This window comes from Eleutherodactylus coqui, chromosome 5 (assembly GCF_035609145.1).
Source record: "Eleutherodactylus coqui strain aEleCoq1 chromosome 5, aEleCoq1.hap1, whole genome shotgun sequence".
NCBI lineage: Eukaryota > Metazoa > Chordata > Amphibia > Anura > Eleutherodactylidae > Eleutherodactylus > Eleutherodactylus coqui.
In genome coordinates, this window is record NC_089841.1 from 105,619,739 (window position 1) to 105,638,248 (window position 18,510).

Sequence of the window (18,510 nt, forward strand, 5' to 3'; positions counted from 1 at the left end):
GAGTAGTGCTTTTCCGAGTACGCTCGCTCATCTCTACTACCTACCCTTAAGATAGGCTATCAATATCCTACTCCCAGAAAACTACTTTAAATTGTGAATTCCTCAAAAAGTTGTAAATATCCTTTTTTTTTAATGGGTTTGTACCAGAATGACAGGTTATCCCCTATCCCCACTGATCCTGAGAATGAGGGTCCCGCGTCCTCCTGTTCTCGTCACCTCAGGGATACTTTTCCAACACGCAGTGACATTGTTTCAATGGGGCTGACGAAAATACTCGAGTGCTTGCTGCTCAACTATTTCTGGCAGTCCCATTGAAAATGAATGCAGCGGCAACGTGCTTGTGCAACTGTTGCTCCAATTAATCTCCTCACTGTAGGGGGGTGCAGTAAATCCGTAGTGAGGAGGACAAAGGATACGGGACCCCCACTGATCAGCAAGCTATCCCTTATCTCCTCTAAGTTCTCATTCTGATTTTAAGACATATTCTAATAATTACAAGTGTATAACATACATGACATGTTTTTCGTGTAAAGTGAAGTAACTAGGATAGATATTTTAACCATGCTACTAATTAAAATCATATCTAAAACTTTACTAGACTCTGCTCACTGTAGTCTTTCTGTTTCGGTGGTTATTTGCACAGCTAGCCTGGGTATTGCCTCCCATATAATTGTGATCATTGAAGACTCTGATGATGCTCATGGAGTGTTTGAATTCAGACGGGATTCTTTGTTCATGAGCACAGTGGAGCCCGAATCTGGATACAGTGCCGTTTCCTTTCAGGCAAGTGCAAACTATTCAGTCTTAAAAGCATTTCCTAGATCAAATAAAGGTTAACGTTTCATTCTATATTATGTGTAACATTACAAATAATTCCAAAAGGAATCAATCTGTTTCTAAAGTGTCATTAACAATACTAGTCCATAACTCAATATCTAGAGATGCCCTACTGTGAATGGACCTACTCTGGCTTTTCAGGCCTCATCAAAACAGAGCAGAAGCTTGGTTGAAATGTATAATTTCCTCACCTTATAAGGCTGATTGTCACACCCTGGACGTCTCCTATGCATATTGCATGCAGTGCAGCCTCCTGTCTGATACTTATCAAACACCATCTCGATTTTAGATTTCTCCCAGCTTTTTCTTCCTCTGTGCTGCATTGTCAATCCCATGATACATCATCACAACATCAAATAACCAGCTAAAGCAAGTACCTTCTCTGCCTGGTGAGAGGATAGTGTAAATATCATTAACCTCTTTATTAAGCAAAATAAACTAAAGACCATACGTATACAGTCATACAGTCGTCTTCATTCTAAATGTGCGACAGGAGCCTCTAATCATCATCAATAGTATGATAGGAGTTTCTGTACCCTCCTGTGAAAAGCATGTGTGGTACGGTCCATGCAGTTTCATTCATACAGGAGGTGCTGGTGACTGAAATAGTGACTTCTTGAGAGAACACAAAACCAAGTAATTCCTAAATGTCCACAATGAGATCACATGACCCAACTGAGGAGAAGGACTCCAGGAAGTTTCTGACAGAAGTGAATTACTAAACAAGGTAGTACTAGCTAACTTATGTATACCTGGGAGCTAGTTGCATGATGATTGAAAACTTTTTTTTTTACTGGAGTGGATCTATAAAGTACTGTCCAGTATATGCATGATTTACTCATGCTACAACATGCCATTGCTATGATGCCCCGTAAATTAGCATAATTCTTAGGAAATTAGTAGGTTATCAGCCTTATCTCCATTATTGTTATATCTCAAATGTTTTTCACATTTAATTAGGAGTTATTTGAGCCAAATGGGAGATTAGGCTAATATATATTGTCACTACAGCAGGGTTCATGGGTCCGACAGTCACCAACCTGTGATGCATGGCACCCTGGGGGAGACCGCAGAGTTCACTTATTTCCAGCTCCCCGGATCCTGCACTCATGCAAGTTGGAGTCCAAATCGCACAGTGCACGGCCTAACATGCCCCAACACACTTCGCTACCACTCCTGACTATTACTAACAGGTAGATCAGCCACCTTGATTTCCATCATTTGACACACAATCAACACACTTCGTGGTTATGGATTGCTTAAAGCGCCAAAGAAACTGACTAAATAAAAATTAAATCTTTATTCTAAAAAGGGTTAGCAGTGCTAGGGTGAAGATATAGAAAATTAGATATTTACAAAAGGGTAGGGAGTAGAGATGAGCGAGCGTACTCGTCCGAGCTTGGTACTCGTTCGAGTATTAGGGTGTTCGAGATGCTCGTTACTCGAGACGAGCACCACGTGGTGCTCGACTCCATTACATTTCCTTCCCTGAGAAATTTGCGCGCTTTTCTGGCCAATAGAAACACAGGGAATGCATTACAACTTCCTCCTGTGACATTCCAGCCATATCCCACCCCCCTGCAGTGAGTGGCTGGGGAGATCAGATGACACCCGAGAATTAAAATCTGCCCCGCCCGCGGCTCGCTACAGATGCACGGAGAGAGAGATCAGGGAAAGTGCTGTCTTGCTGTAGCTGCTATAGGGACAGTATTAGGTGTTATATTCGTCTTCAAGAACCCCAACGGTCCTTCTTAGGGCCACATCTGACCGTGTGCAGTACTGTTGAGGCTGCTTTTAGCAGTGTTGCACAATTATTTTTTTTTTGTATATCGGGCGTGCAGACCAGAGCGTCCTCAGTCTGCAGTCATTTTACAGAGTATAGGGGCAGTACTGGTGAGGCAGGGAAAGAGGTATACTGGCTATATAGGCAGTGGGCTTTTTCCCAAAAAGTGGAAAAAAATACTATATTTGGCCTGCCTGTGACTGTCTTCAGTTTACTGCGTCTCTGCTGGGGGGAGTAGTCGGTGATTAATACGCAGCCTTGCGCATAATTGTTTCCTGGCTGCACTGGGATTTCAGTAACCACAGTCATCCTCCAACAGGGAAATTCAAGTACAGTGTATATCAGAGGCAGTGGGCTTTTTCCCAAAAAGTGAAAAAAAAATATTATATTTGGCCTGCCTGCGACTGTCTTCAGTTTACTGCGTGTCTGCTGGGGGGAGTAGTCAGTGATTAATACCCAGCCTTGCGCATAAATGTTTTGTGGCTCTGCTGTGCGTTCCATAAGCGAAGTCAGCCTCCAACCACAGGCCAATAAGCGGCACATTTAATTACAGCGTTCTGTTTCTGCTCTACTCGTAATACACCATGCTGAGGGGTAGGGGTAGGGGTAGGCCTAGAGGACGTGGACGGGGGCAAGGATGCGGAGGTCCAAGTCAGGGTGTGGGCACAGGCCGAGCTCCTGGTCCAGGTGTATCGCAGCCGACTGCTGCGGGATTAGGAGAGAGGCAAGTTTCTGGGGTCCCCAGATTCATCTCACAATTAATGGGTCCACGCGGTAGACCTTTATTAGAAACTGAGCAGTGTGAGCAGGTCCTGTCGTGGATGGCAGAAAGTGCATCCAGCAATCTATCGACCACCCAGTCTTCTATGCCATCCACAGCTGCAACTCTGAATCCTCTGGCTGCTGCTCCTCCTTCCTCCCAGCCTCCTCACTCCATGAAAATGACACATTCTGAGGAGCAGGCAGACTCCCAGGAACTGTTCCCGGGCCCCTGCCCAGAATGGCCAGCAATGGTTCCTCTCCCACTGGAGGAGTTTGTCGTGACCGATGCCCAACCTTTGGAAAGTTCCCGGGGTCCGAGGGATGAGGCTGGGGACTTCCGGCAACTGTCTCAAGAGTTTTCAGTGGGTGAGGAGGACGATGAGACACAGTTGTCTATCAGTGAAGTAGTAGTAATTTCAGTAAGTCCGAGGGAGGAGCGCACAGAGGATTCGGAGGAAGAGCAGCTGGACGATGAGGTGACTGACCCCACCTGGTTTGCTAAGCCTACTGAGGACAGGTCTTCAGAGGGGGAGGCAAGTGCAGCAGCAGGGCAGGTTGGAAGAGGCAGTGCGGTGGCCAGGGGTAGAGGCAGGGCCAGACCGAATAATCCACCAACTGTTTCCCAAAGCGCCCCCTTGCGCCATGCCACCCTGCAGAGGCCGAGGTGCTCAAAGGTGTGGCAGTTTTTCACTGAGAGTGCAGACGACCGACGAACTGTGGTGTGCAAGGTTTGTCGCGCCAAGATCAGCCGGGGAGCCACCACCACCAGCCTCACCACCACCAGCATGCGCAGACATATGATCGCCAAGCACCCCACAAGGTGGGACGAAGGCCGGTCACCGCCTCTGGTTTGCCCCACTGCCTCTCCCCCTGTGCCCCAACCTGCCACTGAGATCCAACCCCCCCTTCTCAGGACACAGGCACGACCGTCTCCCGGCCTGCACCCACGCCCTCACCTCCGCTGTCCTCGGTCCCATCCAGCAATGTCTCTCAGCGCAGCGTCCAGCCGTCGCTAGCACAACTGTTTGAGCGCAAGCGCAAGTACGCCGCCACGCACCCGCATGCTCAAGCGTTAAACGTGCACATAGCCAAATTGATCAGCCTGGAGATGCTGCCGTATAGGCTTGTGGAAATGGAGGCTTTCAAAAACATGATGGCGGCGGCGGAGCCGCGCTACTCGGTTCCCAGTCGCCACTACTTTTCCCGATGTGCCGTCCTAGCCCTGCACGACCACGTCTCCCGCAACATTGTACGCGCCCTCACCAACGCGGTTACTGGCAAGGTCCACTTAACAATGGACTCATGGACATGCACAGGCGGGCAGGGCCACTATATCTCCCTGACGGCACATTGGGTGAATTTAGTGGAGGCTGGGACCGAGTCAGAGCCTGGGACCGCTCACGTCCTACCCACCCCCAGAATTGCGGGCCCCAGCTCAGTGCTGGTATCTGCGGCGGTGTATGCTTCCTCCACTAAACCACCCTCCTCCTCCTCCTCCTCCTCCTACGCAACCTCTGTCTCGCAATCAAGATGTGTCAGCAGCAGCACGTCGCCAGCAGTCGGTGTCGCGCGGCGTGGCAGCACAGCGGTGGGCAAGCGTCAGCAGGCCGTGCTGAAACTACTCAGCTTAGGAGAGAAGAGGCACACAGCCCACGAACTGCTGCAGGGTCTGACAGGGCAGACCGGCCGCTGGCTTTCGCCGCTGAGCCTCCAACCGGGCATGGTCGTGTGTGACAATGGCCGTAACCTGGTGGCGGCTCTGCAGCTCGGCAGCCTCACGCACGTGCCATGCCTGGCCCACGTCTTTAATTTGGTGGTTCAGCGGTTTCTGAAAAGCTACCCACACTTGTTAGACCTGCTCAGAAAGGTGCGCCGGCTCTGCGCACATTTCCGCAAGTCCAACACGGACGCTGCCACCCTGCGGACCCTGCAACATCGGTTTAATCTGCCAGTGCACTGACTGCTGTGCGACGTGCCCACACAGTGGAACTCTACGCTCCACATGTTGGCCAGGCTCTATGAGCAGCGTAGAGCTATAGTGGAATACCAACTCCAACATGGGCGGCATAGTGGGCGTCAGCCTCCTCAATTCTTTACAGAAGAGTGGGCCTGGTTGGCAGACATCTGCCAGGTCCTTGGAAACTTTGAGGAGTCTACCCAGATGGTGAGCGGCGATGCTGCAATCATTAGCGTCACCATTCCTCTGCTATGCCTCTTGAGAAGTTCCCTGCAAAGCATAAAGGCAGACTCTTTGCGCTTGGAAACGGAGGCGGGGGAAGACAATATGTCGCTGGATAGTCAGAGCACCCTCATGTCTATATCTCAGTGCGTTTTGGAGGAGGAGGAGGGGGAAGAGACAGCCGGGCCCACTGCTGAGGGTACCCATGCTGCTTGCCTGTCATCCTTTCAGCGTGTATGGCCTGAGGAGGAGGAGGAGGAGGAGGAGGAGGAGGAGGATCCTGAAAGTGATCTTCCTAGTGAAGACAGCCATGTGTTGCGTACAGGTACCCTGGCACACATGGCTGACTTCATGTTAGGATGCCTTTCTCGTGACCCACGCGTTACACGCATTCTGGCCACTACGGATTACTGGGTGTACACACTGCTCGACCCACGGTATAAGGAGAACCTTTCCACTCTCATACCCAAAGAGGAAAGGGGTTCGAGAGTGATGCTATACCACAGGACCCTGGCTGACAAACTGATGGTAAAATTCCCATCCGACAGTGCTAGTGGCAGAAGGCGCAGTTCCGAGGGCCTGGTAGCATGGGAGGCACTGAGATCAGGCAGCATGTACAGCACAGGCAGGGGAACACTCTCCAAGGCCTTTGACAGCTTTATGGCTCCCCAGCAAGACTGTGTCACCGCTCCCCAGTCAAGGCTGAGTCGGCGGGAGCACTGTAAAAGGATGGTGAGGGAGTACGTAGCCGATCGCACCACCGTCCTCCGTGACGCCTCTGCTCCGTACAACTACTGGGTGTCGAAGGTGGACACATGGCCTGAACTCGCGCTGTATGCTCTGGAGGTGCTTGCTTGCCCTGTGGCTAGCGTCTTGTCAGAGGGGGTGTTTAGTGCGGCTGGGGGAATCATCATGGATAAGCGTACCTACCTGTCAACCGACAGTGCTGACAGGCTCACACTCATAACGATGAACAAAGCCTGGATTTCCCCTGACTTCTCTTCTCCACCAGCGGACAGCAGCGGTACCTAAACAATACGTAGGCTGCACCCGCGAATGGAAGCATCGTTTTCTGTCACCATAAAAAATGGGGACCTTTTTGCTTCATCAATCTGAGTATTATATTCATCCTCCTCCTCCTGCTCCTCCTCCTGAAACATCACGTAATCACGCCGAATGGGCAATTTTTCTTAGGCCCACAAGGCTCAGTCATATTACTTTTTTAAACGATATTTATACGTTTCAATTCTCATTAAAGCGTTGAAACTGCTCCTGAACCAATTTTTATTTTAACTGGGCTGCCTCCAGGCCTAGTTACAAATTAAGCCACAGTACGCTAAGCGATTAATGGGTTTCACCTGCCCTCTTGGTTGGGCATGGGCAATTTTTCTGAGGTACATTAGTACTGTTGGTACACCAATTTTTTGGGGCCTTCGCCTACAGTGTAATCCTAGTAATTTTTATGGGCTTTGCCTGCACTCATGGTACAGCAAGGTGTGTGGGGTTGGCCTACACTTTTGTTACATAAAAGTAACTGGGGCCTGTCTTGACTGCTACTACTACTGAAATGGAACTAATACTGTGCTCCCCCTATACTGCTGCTAGTGATATGTTACTGGGGCCTGTCCAGACTGCTACTACTACTGAAATGGAACTAATACTGTGCTCCCCCTATACTGCTGCTAGTGATATGTTACTGGGGCCTGTCTAGACTGCAACTACTACTGAAATGGAACTAATACTGTGCTCGCCCTATACTGCTGCTTTGGAATTGTTACTGGGGCCTGTCTTGACTGCTACTATTACTGAAATGGGCGGTTGGGCAGCATGTTACCCAGGAGAAGTGGCAGCGGAGTGTCATGCAGGCAGTGATTGTGCTTTGTTGGAGGTAGTGTGGTGCTTAGCTAAGGTATGCCTTGCTAATGAGGGTTTTTAAGAAGTAAAAATTGTTGGGGGGGGGGCACTTCTGCCGCTATTGTGGCTTAATAGTGGGACCTAGGAACTTGAGATGCAGCCCAACATGTAGCCCCTCGCCTGTCCTATCCGCTTCTGTGTCGTTCCCATCACTTTCTTGAATTTCCCAGATTTTCACAAATGAAAACCTTAGCGAGCATCGGCGATATACAAAAATGCTCGGGTCGCCCATTGACTTCAATGGGGTTCGTTACTCGAAACGAACCCTCGAGCATCGCGGGAAGTTCGACTCGAGTAATGAGCACCTGACCATTTTGGTGCTCGCTCATCTCTATTAGGGAGCATAAAAATACACAGAAAAATGTATGAAAAAAAAAGGAATAGAATAATACAAAATACCAGTCTATGAAGTTGTTTTAAATAGTCCTGGTGTGATGAGAACGTGGAGTGGTGGGCAGTTTTTAGATCCTGGGTTTGACAATGGGGGGGTGGATACCCCTTTAGTTTTAAAATTCCTCTGGGTCCCACCTCCGCTGTTCCCCTTATAACATCACCGAGGTTTGGCTAAGTAGATGCACAAATCTTCCTGATGGAAACCCAGTTTAAAATTTTGGCGATATTTCCGTAGGAGGCACTACAATAGGGATGCTATGGCTAAAGTGTTTTATTTCATCGATATACCTACAACTAGATACTAAACATGATGTGTGACAGATGATTAGCTTCGTGGGTATGCAATTCTGTGGGTTCCAGGGGTCTCACAGCGACAAGAGTACACTATCTGTTTCAAGTTACCTTAATGGTTTCAAAAATATAATTGCTGCTGAGCTGGGCCCTTTGAATGGCCCATAATAACCGTTATTAATTTTTTTTGTCCCATCTCAGTGGTGGGAAATCACAATCAGCATGTCTGGGGAATGCGTATTAGAGGGGCATGGAGACGGCGTTATCTCATGCAAATTGCACATTTTTTTTTATTACTATAACAAAGGGCTTCCTTGCTGCTCCCAGAAGGAGCAAATGGGATCCAAGGCCCCTCTGGTACTGGTGTGCAAGGCAGTTGAATGAATATTGATGAGCTCTGCTTGACAGGAAATACACTTAAACATCTGTCTAAATCCACTCAACTTTTCCCAGACCAGAAAGGTGGCAGATTGACACGCAAAGATGGGTGACAATCTACCAGTATCATTTCACCACATATATAATTTAAACACAAATATTTTTATCAACGTATCTGTTTTTTATAGGTTTTACGCCATCACGGGGTCTTGTCTTTGGTGTCTGTGTTTTGGAAAATTGAAGATGACCCATTTGGAGACTTGGCTTTTACATCTGGCAATGTAACTTTTCAAATTGGACAAATGGATGCAAATATAACAGTTTTTGTGTCTCCTGATGATGTTCCAGAACTGGATAAAGATTTTTCCATTGTACTCACTAATGTTTCCAGTGGACGACTAGGGTATCTTATCAATGCTTCACTTACAATTTTTGCTAATGATGACCCATATGGCATTTTTATATTCTCTGAATCTAATCGACCCATAAAAGTGGAGGAAAAAAATCAAAATATTTCTTTAACAATTCAACGATTAAATGGCCTGATGGGATCGGTCATGGTCAGCTATCAAACTATTATGGACTCTGAAACACTTTCATTTTTTCCTCCGAATATTGCAAGAGCCACTCAATGGAAAGACTACTGGCCCATTTATGGAAGTGTTCTCTTTACATCAAATATCAGTGAAATCAAGATCTGCCTCCCCATTTTGGATGATAACGATCCAGAGAGATCAGAGTCTCTCTTCGTAGAATTATTCAATGTCATATTAATAGAAAAAGTGCAAAATCGCCCTGGTAAGTTATATTTTAGTATGAATAATATATATATATATATATATATATATATGTACTTTACCTGTTTCATGCAGTCAGATTGGAAATTGGTAAAGAATGTAGAAAAAGGCAATTTAAAGGAAAATTTAAAAAAAAATGATTAGAGTTAAAGGGGTTTTCCATGGCCTAATTGTTGATCACCTATCCTTAGGGTGGATCATCAAAATATCAGATTGGTGGGGATCCGACACCTAGCACCCTGTCAATCAGCTGTCTAAAGAGACCCCTGGGCTCGCCTTTTCTTTGGCCTATCATGTCACATCCATTAGTTATTATGCCATTGTGCAGCTCAGTCCCTTTCAAGTGAATGGCAAAATCAGGCACTAATGCAGAGCACCATGGATCTCAGTTGATCAGCAGGGGATTCCAGGATTTGGATCTTCACTGATCTAATATTGATGACCTTATCTAAGAATAAGTCATCAATATTTATATCCTCAACAACCCCTTTTAAACCATGGACAAACTAGTTATTTAGACTACTAAAATGATTTACAAGAGCAAGATGGCTCTTTCACTCTGGCCCTCTAAATGTACACTATAGTTCCTTAAAATTATTGTATTTAACTGAATTGCTGCATCTTGCTGTCCTGCACAAGAGAAGTTGCCAAAGTGACAATCTGTTCAGTGCTCTGCAGCTATTGGCTGAAGTTGCACCTCATACTCTTCCTGATCTTCCTACTCCCTACGAACCTATGCCATAATACTATTAGTACTAAGAACTCTCTGATCACTTTCAGATATTTCCCCTGGCTCTCTTGTCCAAAGGCAGGAGAACACATTTAAAAGGAGGCAGATCAGTATTAAAGGGGTTGTCCCGCGCCGAAACGGGGTTTTTTTTTTTTCAATAGCTCCCCCGTTCGGCGCGAGACAAACCCGATGCAGGGGTTTAAAAAAAAAAAAAACGGATAGTACTTACCCGAATCCCCGCGCTCCGGTGACTTCTTACTTACCTTGCGAAGATGGCCGCCGGGATCTTCACCCTCGGTGGACCGCAGGTCTTCTGTGCGGTCCATTGCCGATTCCAGCCTCCTGATTGGCTGGAATCGGCACACGTGACGGTGGCGGAGCTACGAGGAGCAGCTCTCTGGCACGAGCGGCCCCATTCAGAAGGGAGAAGACCGGACTGCGCCAGCGCGTCTAATCGGGCGATTAGACGCTGAAAATTAGACGGCACCATGGAGACGAGGACGCTAGTAACGGAACAGGTAAGTGAATAACTTCTGTATGGCTCATAATTAATGCACAATGTACATTACAAAGTGCATTAATATGGCCATACAGAAGTGTATACCCCAACTTTGTTTCGCGGGACAACCACTTTAACATTATTATGTGTAGGGTGAATGCAAGGGGTGGGCGGAGCAAGATGTTTGTGAGGTGCAACTTCAGCCAATAGATATGTCAGAGAGGGAGCCTTGTTTTGCCAACTTCTGTGCAGCCCAATAATATACAAAAGTTTAATTATTGCCTGTGATGTTAAGAAATTGTGGCATACAGAACACCTTGGAAACTTGCATTTCAAGGGCCAGTGGCTGTAGTATGTTAAAAGACCCTGATACGTCCATTTTACCAATTCTAAAAATTTGCCTCCAGATTTCATACTGTACTTTAAGTGAGATAGACTTTCTTGACAGTTCATCTGACATTGTGTAGAGAAAAAAAGAATATTTCCTGGAACTGTTAACAGTGCTTTTTATGGGTACAATACATAAGTTCTAACCGCTTTTTCTTACTCATTCTTTTCTTTAGTTTTTAATTCTCCACGTCTTGGATATAGAACTGAGACAGTCGCACATGTCATTATAAATGCCAGTGATGATGCATTTGGAGTTCTTCAGCTTTCTACCACTTCTGTGCGCATAGCGGAAAGTTATGTTGGGCCAATAATTAACGTCACTAGAATTGGTGGGATGTTTGGTGATGTCTCAGTGAAATTTAAAGCAGTGCCAATAACCGCTACAGCCGGTACGTCCAGCCTCTTTTGATTTTGCTTACTTTAATTTATGCATTCAACAAAAAAGCTGTATTTTCCTTGTCATCAATTATTTACGTTTAATGGTGGGAGTTTCCTTGGAGCTCCACTGTTTAACTGAATAAAGTAGGTTTCAATAGTCACTAAAGCTTTGAGTTGGTCCCTAAAAACAACTGGGGTCAACAGCCTAAGGAACAGCTCTGTCATATATTGGACATTCAAGGTCAAGTATGGGGATGTTAAAACACAATCTGGATTGTATTAGTCTCTGAGTTCTGCTCACTGGGACACAACTAAATGGCTAGAGCTCCTCGTAATGTTTTGGTCATGTAGTAGAGCACTGTGGAGTCACCATGACTGTAATGTAAGCGCATTGTCTCCCTATGAGAGTGTTGTGGGTGACTTTTGTAAGAATTCTCACTATGTATGAATTTTTGTGATTGATAAAGAAACATCGAGCTCAAGTGGCCATTGTAGTAAACAACCATTTTACTACTGCACCTTAAAGAAGTCTCTCCATCACAACTTGTCATTGCTGAGATAGGAAAACTCAGCCTCTGTTAAACAGTCGAGTTCTTCAGCATGGCGCTGTTTGCGAAGCTCTTACTGGAGTGAATGAGAGCTACGGAAACGGCGTAGCACAGACGGTTTTCTTGTCAGAACTGGTTGGATGTGACACCCGTTTCTTCATAAACTGCAGTTTTCAAGGATACCATGTTTACCCAAAAATAAGAAAAATAAGACCCTGTCTTATATTAATTTTTGCCCCAAAAGAGGCGCTACGTCTTATTTTCTGGGGATGTCTTATACTTGCCTAGCAGGCTCCGTCCAGGTTTCTTCTGCTGCTCCCTGGAGCTCTGATGCGCTTCTTGCAGTCTTCAACCACCCGCAGAAGATAGCTTCCTGGTTACGGGATTCATAAATCCCGCCTCCAGGAAGGGATGGGGCTGATTGCAGCCTGGATCAAGCCTGCTAGGTAATGCTTTCTTTTTTTATGCAAGGTCTTATTTTCGGGGAAATGGGGTATTTATATAAATGATGTATAAATATGATGTATGCAGGTGCTGAAAGTTTTTAAAACAGCAGGTGGATTCATTAATGTGCAAAGCACACATATCATGTTCATCCTATATGGAGAAATTGATGAACCTAGGGGGGCATTTTGACATTACTGAGCAGTAGTGTAAAACCACTTTAATGTTATGTGTTTTACATTTCCAAATATTGATCCTATCTCAAATGAGTCCGATCTCCCACGTAATCATTTTTGGGGTGATTAGTACACTTGGGTGATTGGGAACACTTCTTATATTATTACCATCTTAAAAAAATGAAACCCTTCATTTTCTTCTAAGAGTCCATTTACTTTTAAGAGTTGTAGCATTAACAGTGTTTTGCCCTCTGCTAATATAGTGCAGGTCATAAGAAAAAAAATACTATTTTTAATTGCACTCAGAGAAGCTACATATGAAATAAGCCGAGCTGTGCGAAGAGCCGACAGTTCTGTATCTGTTGTCCTCCTTCTCACTCTGGTGTATACATGAGACTCCTGTTTGTGATGTTCTGATACTCGTAACATTTGATACCTATTTTATCTTATTGACTTGGTCAGGTGACGATTACAGTGTAGCTTCGTCAGATGTACTTTTACTTGAAGGTGAAACAAGCAAAGCCGTGCCAATATATATCATCAATGACATCAACCCCGAAGTGGAAGAGTCATTCCGGGTCCTGCTGTTAAATCAGACGACAGGAGGGGCATTAGTAGGAGACATAACAGAAGCCATCATAGTGATTGAAGCATCGGATGATCCCTATGGCTCCTTTGGTAAGAGTTAGACACCTCCAACATATTCTAAAGCCATTTTCAGCCTTTACATGAACAGTACAAACAATAATCATAATCCTTCCTCCTCGGGTTCAGTAACTGTATATTGCTGCTGAGAACAGAGCCTACAAAATCAATACTGACAAGTAAGGAGTAAAAGAAAGGAAAAACTAACACTTTTCTGTCTTCATGTTTCTTCTATTTCATTTTCATGTATAACTGTTGGATGGTCATTGAAAAATACTGTAGTTGCCACACATATAGAGTGTCAACCCGTCTGGTAGTTAAGTCCAAAGGCCGGTGTCGGTATTTATTTTTTCCTGGCCATATTAATGGCCAGGAAAAAATAATTGCCCGCTGAGAGCATCTTCGCCTAGCAGCAATCCGACAGCATCCAGTATGTCACTCACTGTCTATCTTTAGCTTCCATCTGACCACCATAATCAGAGCGGTGACCTCTGACCTCTTCTCCCAGCTTCCTGCATGTTCTGGGAGACGAGATCAGGGGTCACCGCTCTGATTATGGTGGTCAGACGGAAGCTGAAGAGACAAAGAGAGTGGCATACTAGATGCTGTGGCATTGCTGCCCATCCACAGGTTTAGAGTGTGGAAAGCACAGAGACGGCCCTATTATTATTGGGGACACAACTAGGGACATTATTACTACCGGTAGGACTGTTACTATTGGGCCACACCTGGGTGCACTATTACTATTGGGACCTCTACTGGGGGCACTATTACTATTGGGGCAATAATTGATGGCAAAATTACTATCAAGGCCACAACTGGGTGCACTATTACTACTGGGGACACTATTACTATTGAGGCTACTACTGTGGGGGGGGGGGGGGCGACTATGACTATTGGGGCCACTATTGCGAGCACTCTTAGTATTGTGGTCACTATTATTATCAGGGCCACTTCTGATTGCACTATTACAGTTGGAGCCACTACTAAGAGCAGTATTACTACTGAGCTCACTACTGGGGGCACATGACTAGTGGAGCCACAAAGAGGAGCTCAGTTACTATTGGGACCACTATTGGGGCCACAGCTAAGGCCACTATTACTATTGGAGCCACTACTAAGGGCGCTATTACTTATTGGAGCCACTACTAAGGGCACTATTACTATTGGAGCCACTACTAAGGGCACTATTACTATTGGAGCCACTACTAAGGGCACTATTACTATTGGAGCCACTACTAAGGGCGCTATTACTTATTGGAGCCACTACTAAGGGCACTATTACTATTGGAGCCACTACTAAGGGCACTATTACTATTGGAGCCACTACTAAGGGCACTATTACTATTGGAGCCACTACTAAGGGCACTATTACTATTGGAGCCACTACTAAGGGCACTATTACTATTGGAGCCACTACTAAGGGCACTATTACTATTGGAGCCACTACTAAGGGCACTATTACTATTGGAGCCACTACTTAGGTCACTATTACTATTCGGCCCACTACTTGGGGAGGTATTACTATTGGAGTCACTGATGGGGGCACAATTACTAGTTGCGGCCACAAGAATAACAAAGATAAAAACCTCAGTTGTGAAAAAAACATGCCCCAAGCACACCTGCAAACCACACCCGCTTTTACCTTGGCCAGTATTTTTTTGGGACAAAGGTGGCAACCCTATACACATATGCAGAGGCGTAACTTGTAGCTGTTGGGCCCAATTGCAAAATCTGGAACTGGGCCCACAACTATAAAGCTTAATTGATAGTATTGGTTTGTAATATGGGAAAGAGATTTTATGGACCCCCTAGGGCTCCTGGCCGGGGTGCAACCACACCCTCTGCACCCCCTATACTTACACCCCTGCACATATGTGCAACAGATGATAAGGAGGCTAAAACTCTGTACCTTATGTGAATTATGAACACATTACTAATGTCAGCTTGTATGGGGACACACACTATTAACAAGGGGAATGTCCAGCTGCCATTGCATTCATATTTTTCCAGTAGGAATAACAGAGAAATGACGGAACTCATTCTTGTTCCAAAATGGAAAGCCAAAAATCCTCAGTAAAATCGATGTCACAATCCACATCATTGGATGTACATTTGCTGCAGCAAACCTGCCACATGTGAAGCTGAAGCTTCGTTCACATGCGCCGTAAACTATTAGATCCATGTCTGATTTTTCCAGCATTGATCTGACAGTTTAACCCCATGATGCTACATGATTAACACTGTAAAGAAAAAAACACTGTCAGAATTGATGTGTTTTTCTCCCTGCTGTCCAAAAAAAATTAAGAAAAGTTATACAATACACTATATGTACCCAAAAAATAGAACCAAAAAAGCTACAGCTTGCCATGCACAAAACAAGGCCTAATATGTCCATGTCAACAGAAAAGTAAGAAGGTTATGGCTTTCGAGAAGTGGAGATGAAATTCCTCAAAAAATCGTCACGACCTTGGGTCAAAAATGTCACCAAGGGGTTAATCCACTGCATAACTCAAAGCCTGATTCTTGGAGTTCTACTATGGATTTTGATGTGGATCCGCATTCAGATTGAGCTCATCAATGGGGCAAATCTGCATGCAGTAGCCCAATGCGGTTTCCATGCACAAGCCCATCAAGACTTGACGTGTTAATTCTTTTTTCCACAAAGTGTATTTTAGAATCCAGTTGTGGATTTGTACGCACACTGTGAACCTCAGCTTGGATCTTCACAGCATTTAATGGATTGCCAAAATGATGTGGATGTTATTTTGGATTTAGGTGCGGAATCTGCACCCAATTACGCTGTGAAATTCTACCATGCGAGCAAGACATAATACAGAATTCAACGCTATCTACATATGAGACGGGATTACAGCACATTTATGTCATGTTGCAATCAATAAATGCCAATTCTTCTAACAGTTTTTCAGGTGACCTCCGTGTTGGTAGATGAGCCTGACTTCAATACAGTTCCTGTAAACCTGCCAGTAATTAGGAATGCTGGTACTCTTGGCAATGTTGTTGTTCAGTGGGTTGCTACCATTAATGGAGAGGCTGCCACAGATGATCTTCGGGTAGCATCTGGTAATATTAGTTTTGCTGCTGGACAAACACTTCAAACCCTGGCATTAGAAATCATGCCTGATAATGTTCCTGAAGTTGAAGAGGTGAGGAAATATGTATGTGACAATAATGACAATTATTAGTAATCACTGAATTAAGAAGATATAGTCGGTGTTTTATGATGAAAAGTTGGCATTGTGTTCTCAGATTAACAACAATGATCTGAAAAATATTCCAACAGAAAATCATTCTGGTCTTATAAAAATCCTTTAGTATTTCATTCCTGGTTTGACAAATAAATGGGACATTCTCATTCGATGGTTGTTTTTTATATCATTTACCAAGCTAGAATAATCCTTTCAAGGGATTACCAAAAATGACCCCTTTTACAATGCAGCCATATCCCACTCCTGGTACCCCCAGCAAACAGCTGATTTTGAAGGAGAAGTTGTAGCTAGCCAAGCATTTCTGCAGCAGGGAAAATGTAGTCTTACAGGACAGCCATTCAGATAAATTGGCATCCATGTAATACGAAAACTGGAACTGCTCATACACAGCGGTGCTCTGTTCTGGCTCATGGGGGAGGTCCCAAGTAGATCTAGTGTATTTTTTGACCAGAGGATCTTACTTATTTCTCCACCAGAAACAACTATCACCAGAAATGTAAAGGTGTCTGCTCCTTTGCAGAAAATAGCCTAAATGTGCGAAAGTAATAGATACAACTGTATTCAACTGGCCTTCACTTTTGCTCCAAAGGTGTAAAATGAATCATTTGTGGCCTATCACACTTAAACATCAGACTAAGGCCAGCTGCACACGGCCGTGACGGGCTCCACCGCGAAATTCCGCGGTGGAGCCCGTCACGTCGCCCCCCAGGAGACCCCATACTTACCTGCGGATCCGGCGTCCTCGCTCCCGCATGACGCTTCCCCGCCCACCTCCGCCGCGTCATGTGACACGCCCACCGCGTCATATGACACGCCGGCGGTGGGCGGGGAAGCGTTTTCACGCTATCTTCCGCTGTGCTACAGCAGAAGATAGCGTGAACGGACGGCTTCCATTGACTGCAATGGAAGCCGTCCGCGCGTACACCCGCGGCAAATAGAGCATGCCGCGGGTGAGGACGGGTGAATTCACTGTGCGGAATTCCACGGTGGAATTTCACACCGTGAGCACTGAGCTATTAGGTTCAATAGAACCTAATAGCTGCGGGCAACGCAACGGATTTCCACCGCGAATTACGCGGCGGAAATCCCTTCGTGGGAAGGAGCCTTTAAGATAACCCTACTCATTAGCTAGAAGTAGGCTTTTGGTTGATCAACCTTCGAACAATCAAATGGTGAATGATTGTTTTGTAGACGGAGCCATAAGCATTTTGGTCCATATTTGACATTAAAGTAGCTCAAACCGGCCATACATGTTCAAAGCTATGATCTTTCTGAGGACTTTCTTTGAAGGAAAGGTTCTTCTAAGATTAAACATCTTTTGTCCAACTATCATATGAACATTTTCCACTATATGAACACTTTCCAATGACCATGTTTCATCAGTCGCTTAAAATAATCATTTGTAGTTAAATTTCACCTGACAGTCGTTACGGTTGAAATCATTCGTTTTCATTAACTTAATATGTGGGGATAGGGTTCTCATTAGCATACCGTCTTTTAGGTATGTTTATATTGTTTCAAAAATGAAGTTCATTTGAAGGAGTGGTCTGGGAAAAGTGTTATATATAAATTACAATTTGTATCAGAGTATCAAATAATTATGTTGTAGTAAAAACAAGAAAACATTTGATAAATTACATTTTTTCCTATTAGGTAATTCTAGTACAGCTTTCTGGCGCCTCAAATGGAGGAACCATTGGACAGGAAGGAGTAGCGAAAATCATTATATCACCCAATGACAATCCGCATGGAACTGTTTCATTTCTCAAAACGGTGTACAGGATTCAGGAGCCACTGGAGAAGAGTTCTTTTGCAAATCTTACCATCAGGAGGAGGTCTGTTCAGCTTCACTACTAGTGATTTTCTTAAAAAATACATTTTTTCTTTGCATTCTCTAAGGTTTCCATGTGCCTACCCCTATTTCATAGTGACAACACTTAAAACAATAAGGATGGTTTCATACAGTCTCATTTTTAAAACCACAGTTTTTGTGGCACTTTTTGATAGTTTTTTTGAATTAAAGTCAGAAGTGGGTTCAACAGGAAGGAGAACTTTAAGTCCTTCCTTTATATTTCCCATTCTTTTCGAATCCACTTTTGGCTTTGGGTCAGAAATTAACATGAAAAACTGCCACAA

At 45.0% G+C, this 18,510-nt stretch overlaps 1 protein-coding gene across 1 annotated transcript in view; it reads left to right on the plus strand.

Moving 5' to 3' along the window:
• The window catches only part of ADGRV1 (adhesion G protein-coupled receptor V1), a 400,714-nt gene that overhangs the window by 95,125 nt on the left and 287,079 nt on the right, over positions 1 to 18,510 (plus strand). The window contains exons 26-31 of the mRNA XM_066604894.1: positions 644 to 783; positions 8,726 to 9,335; positions 11,127 to 11,342; positions 12,962 to 13,177; positions 16,067 to 16,311; positions 18,028 to 18,209. Of these exons, the coding sequence (XP_066460991.1) occupies positions 644 to 783; positions 8,726 to 9,335; positions 11,127 to 11,342; positions 12,962 to 13,177; positions 16,067 to 16,311; positions 18,028 to 18,209 (1,609 nt within the window). The remainder of the gene's footprint in view (positions 1 to 643; positions 784 to 8,725; positions 9,336 to 11,126; positions 11,343 to 12,961; positions 13,178 to 16,066; positions 16,312 to 18,027; positions 18,210 to 18,510) is intronic.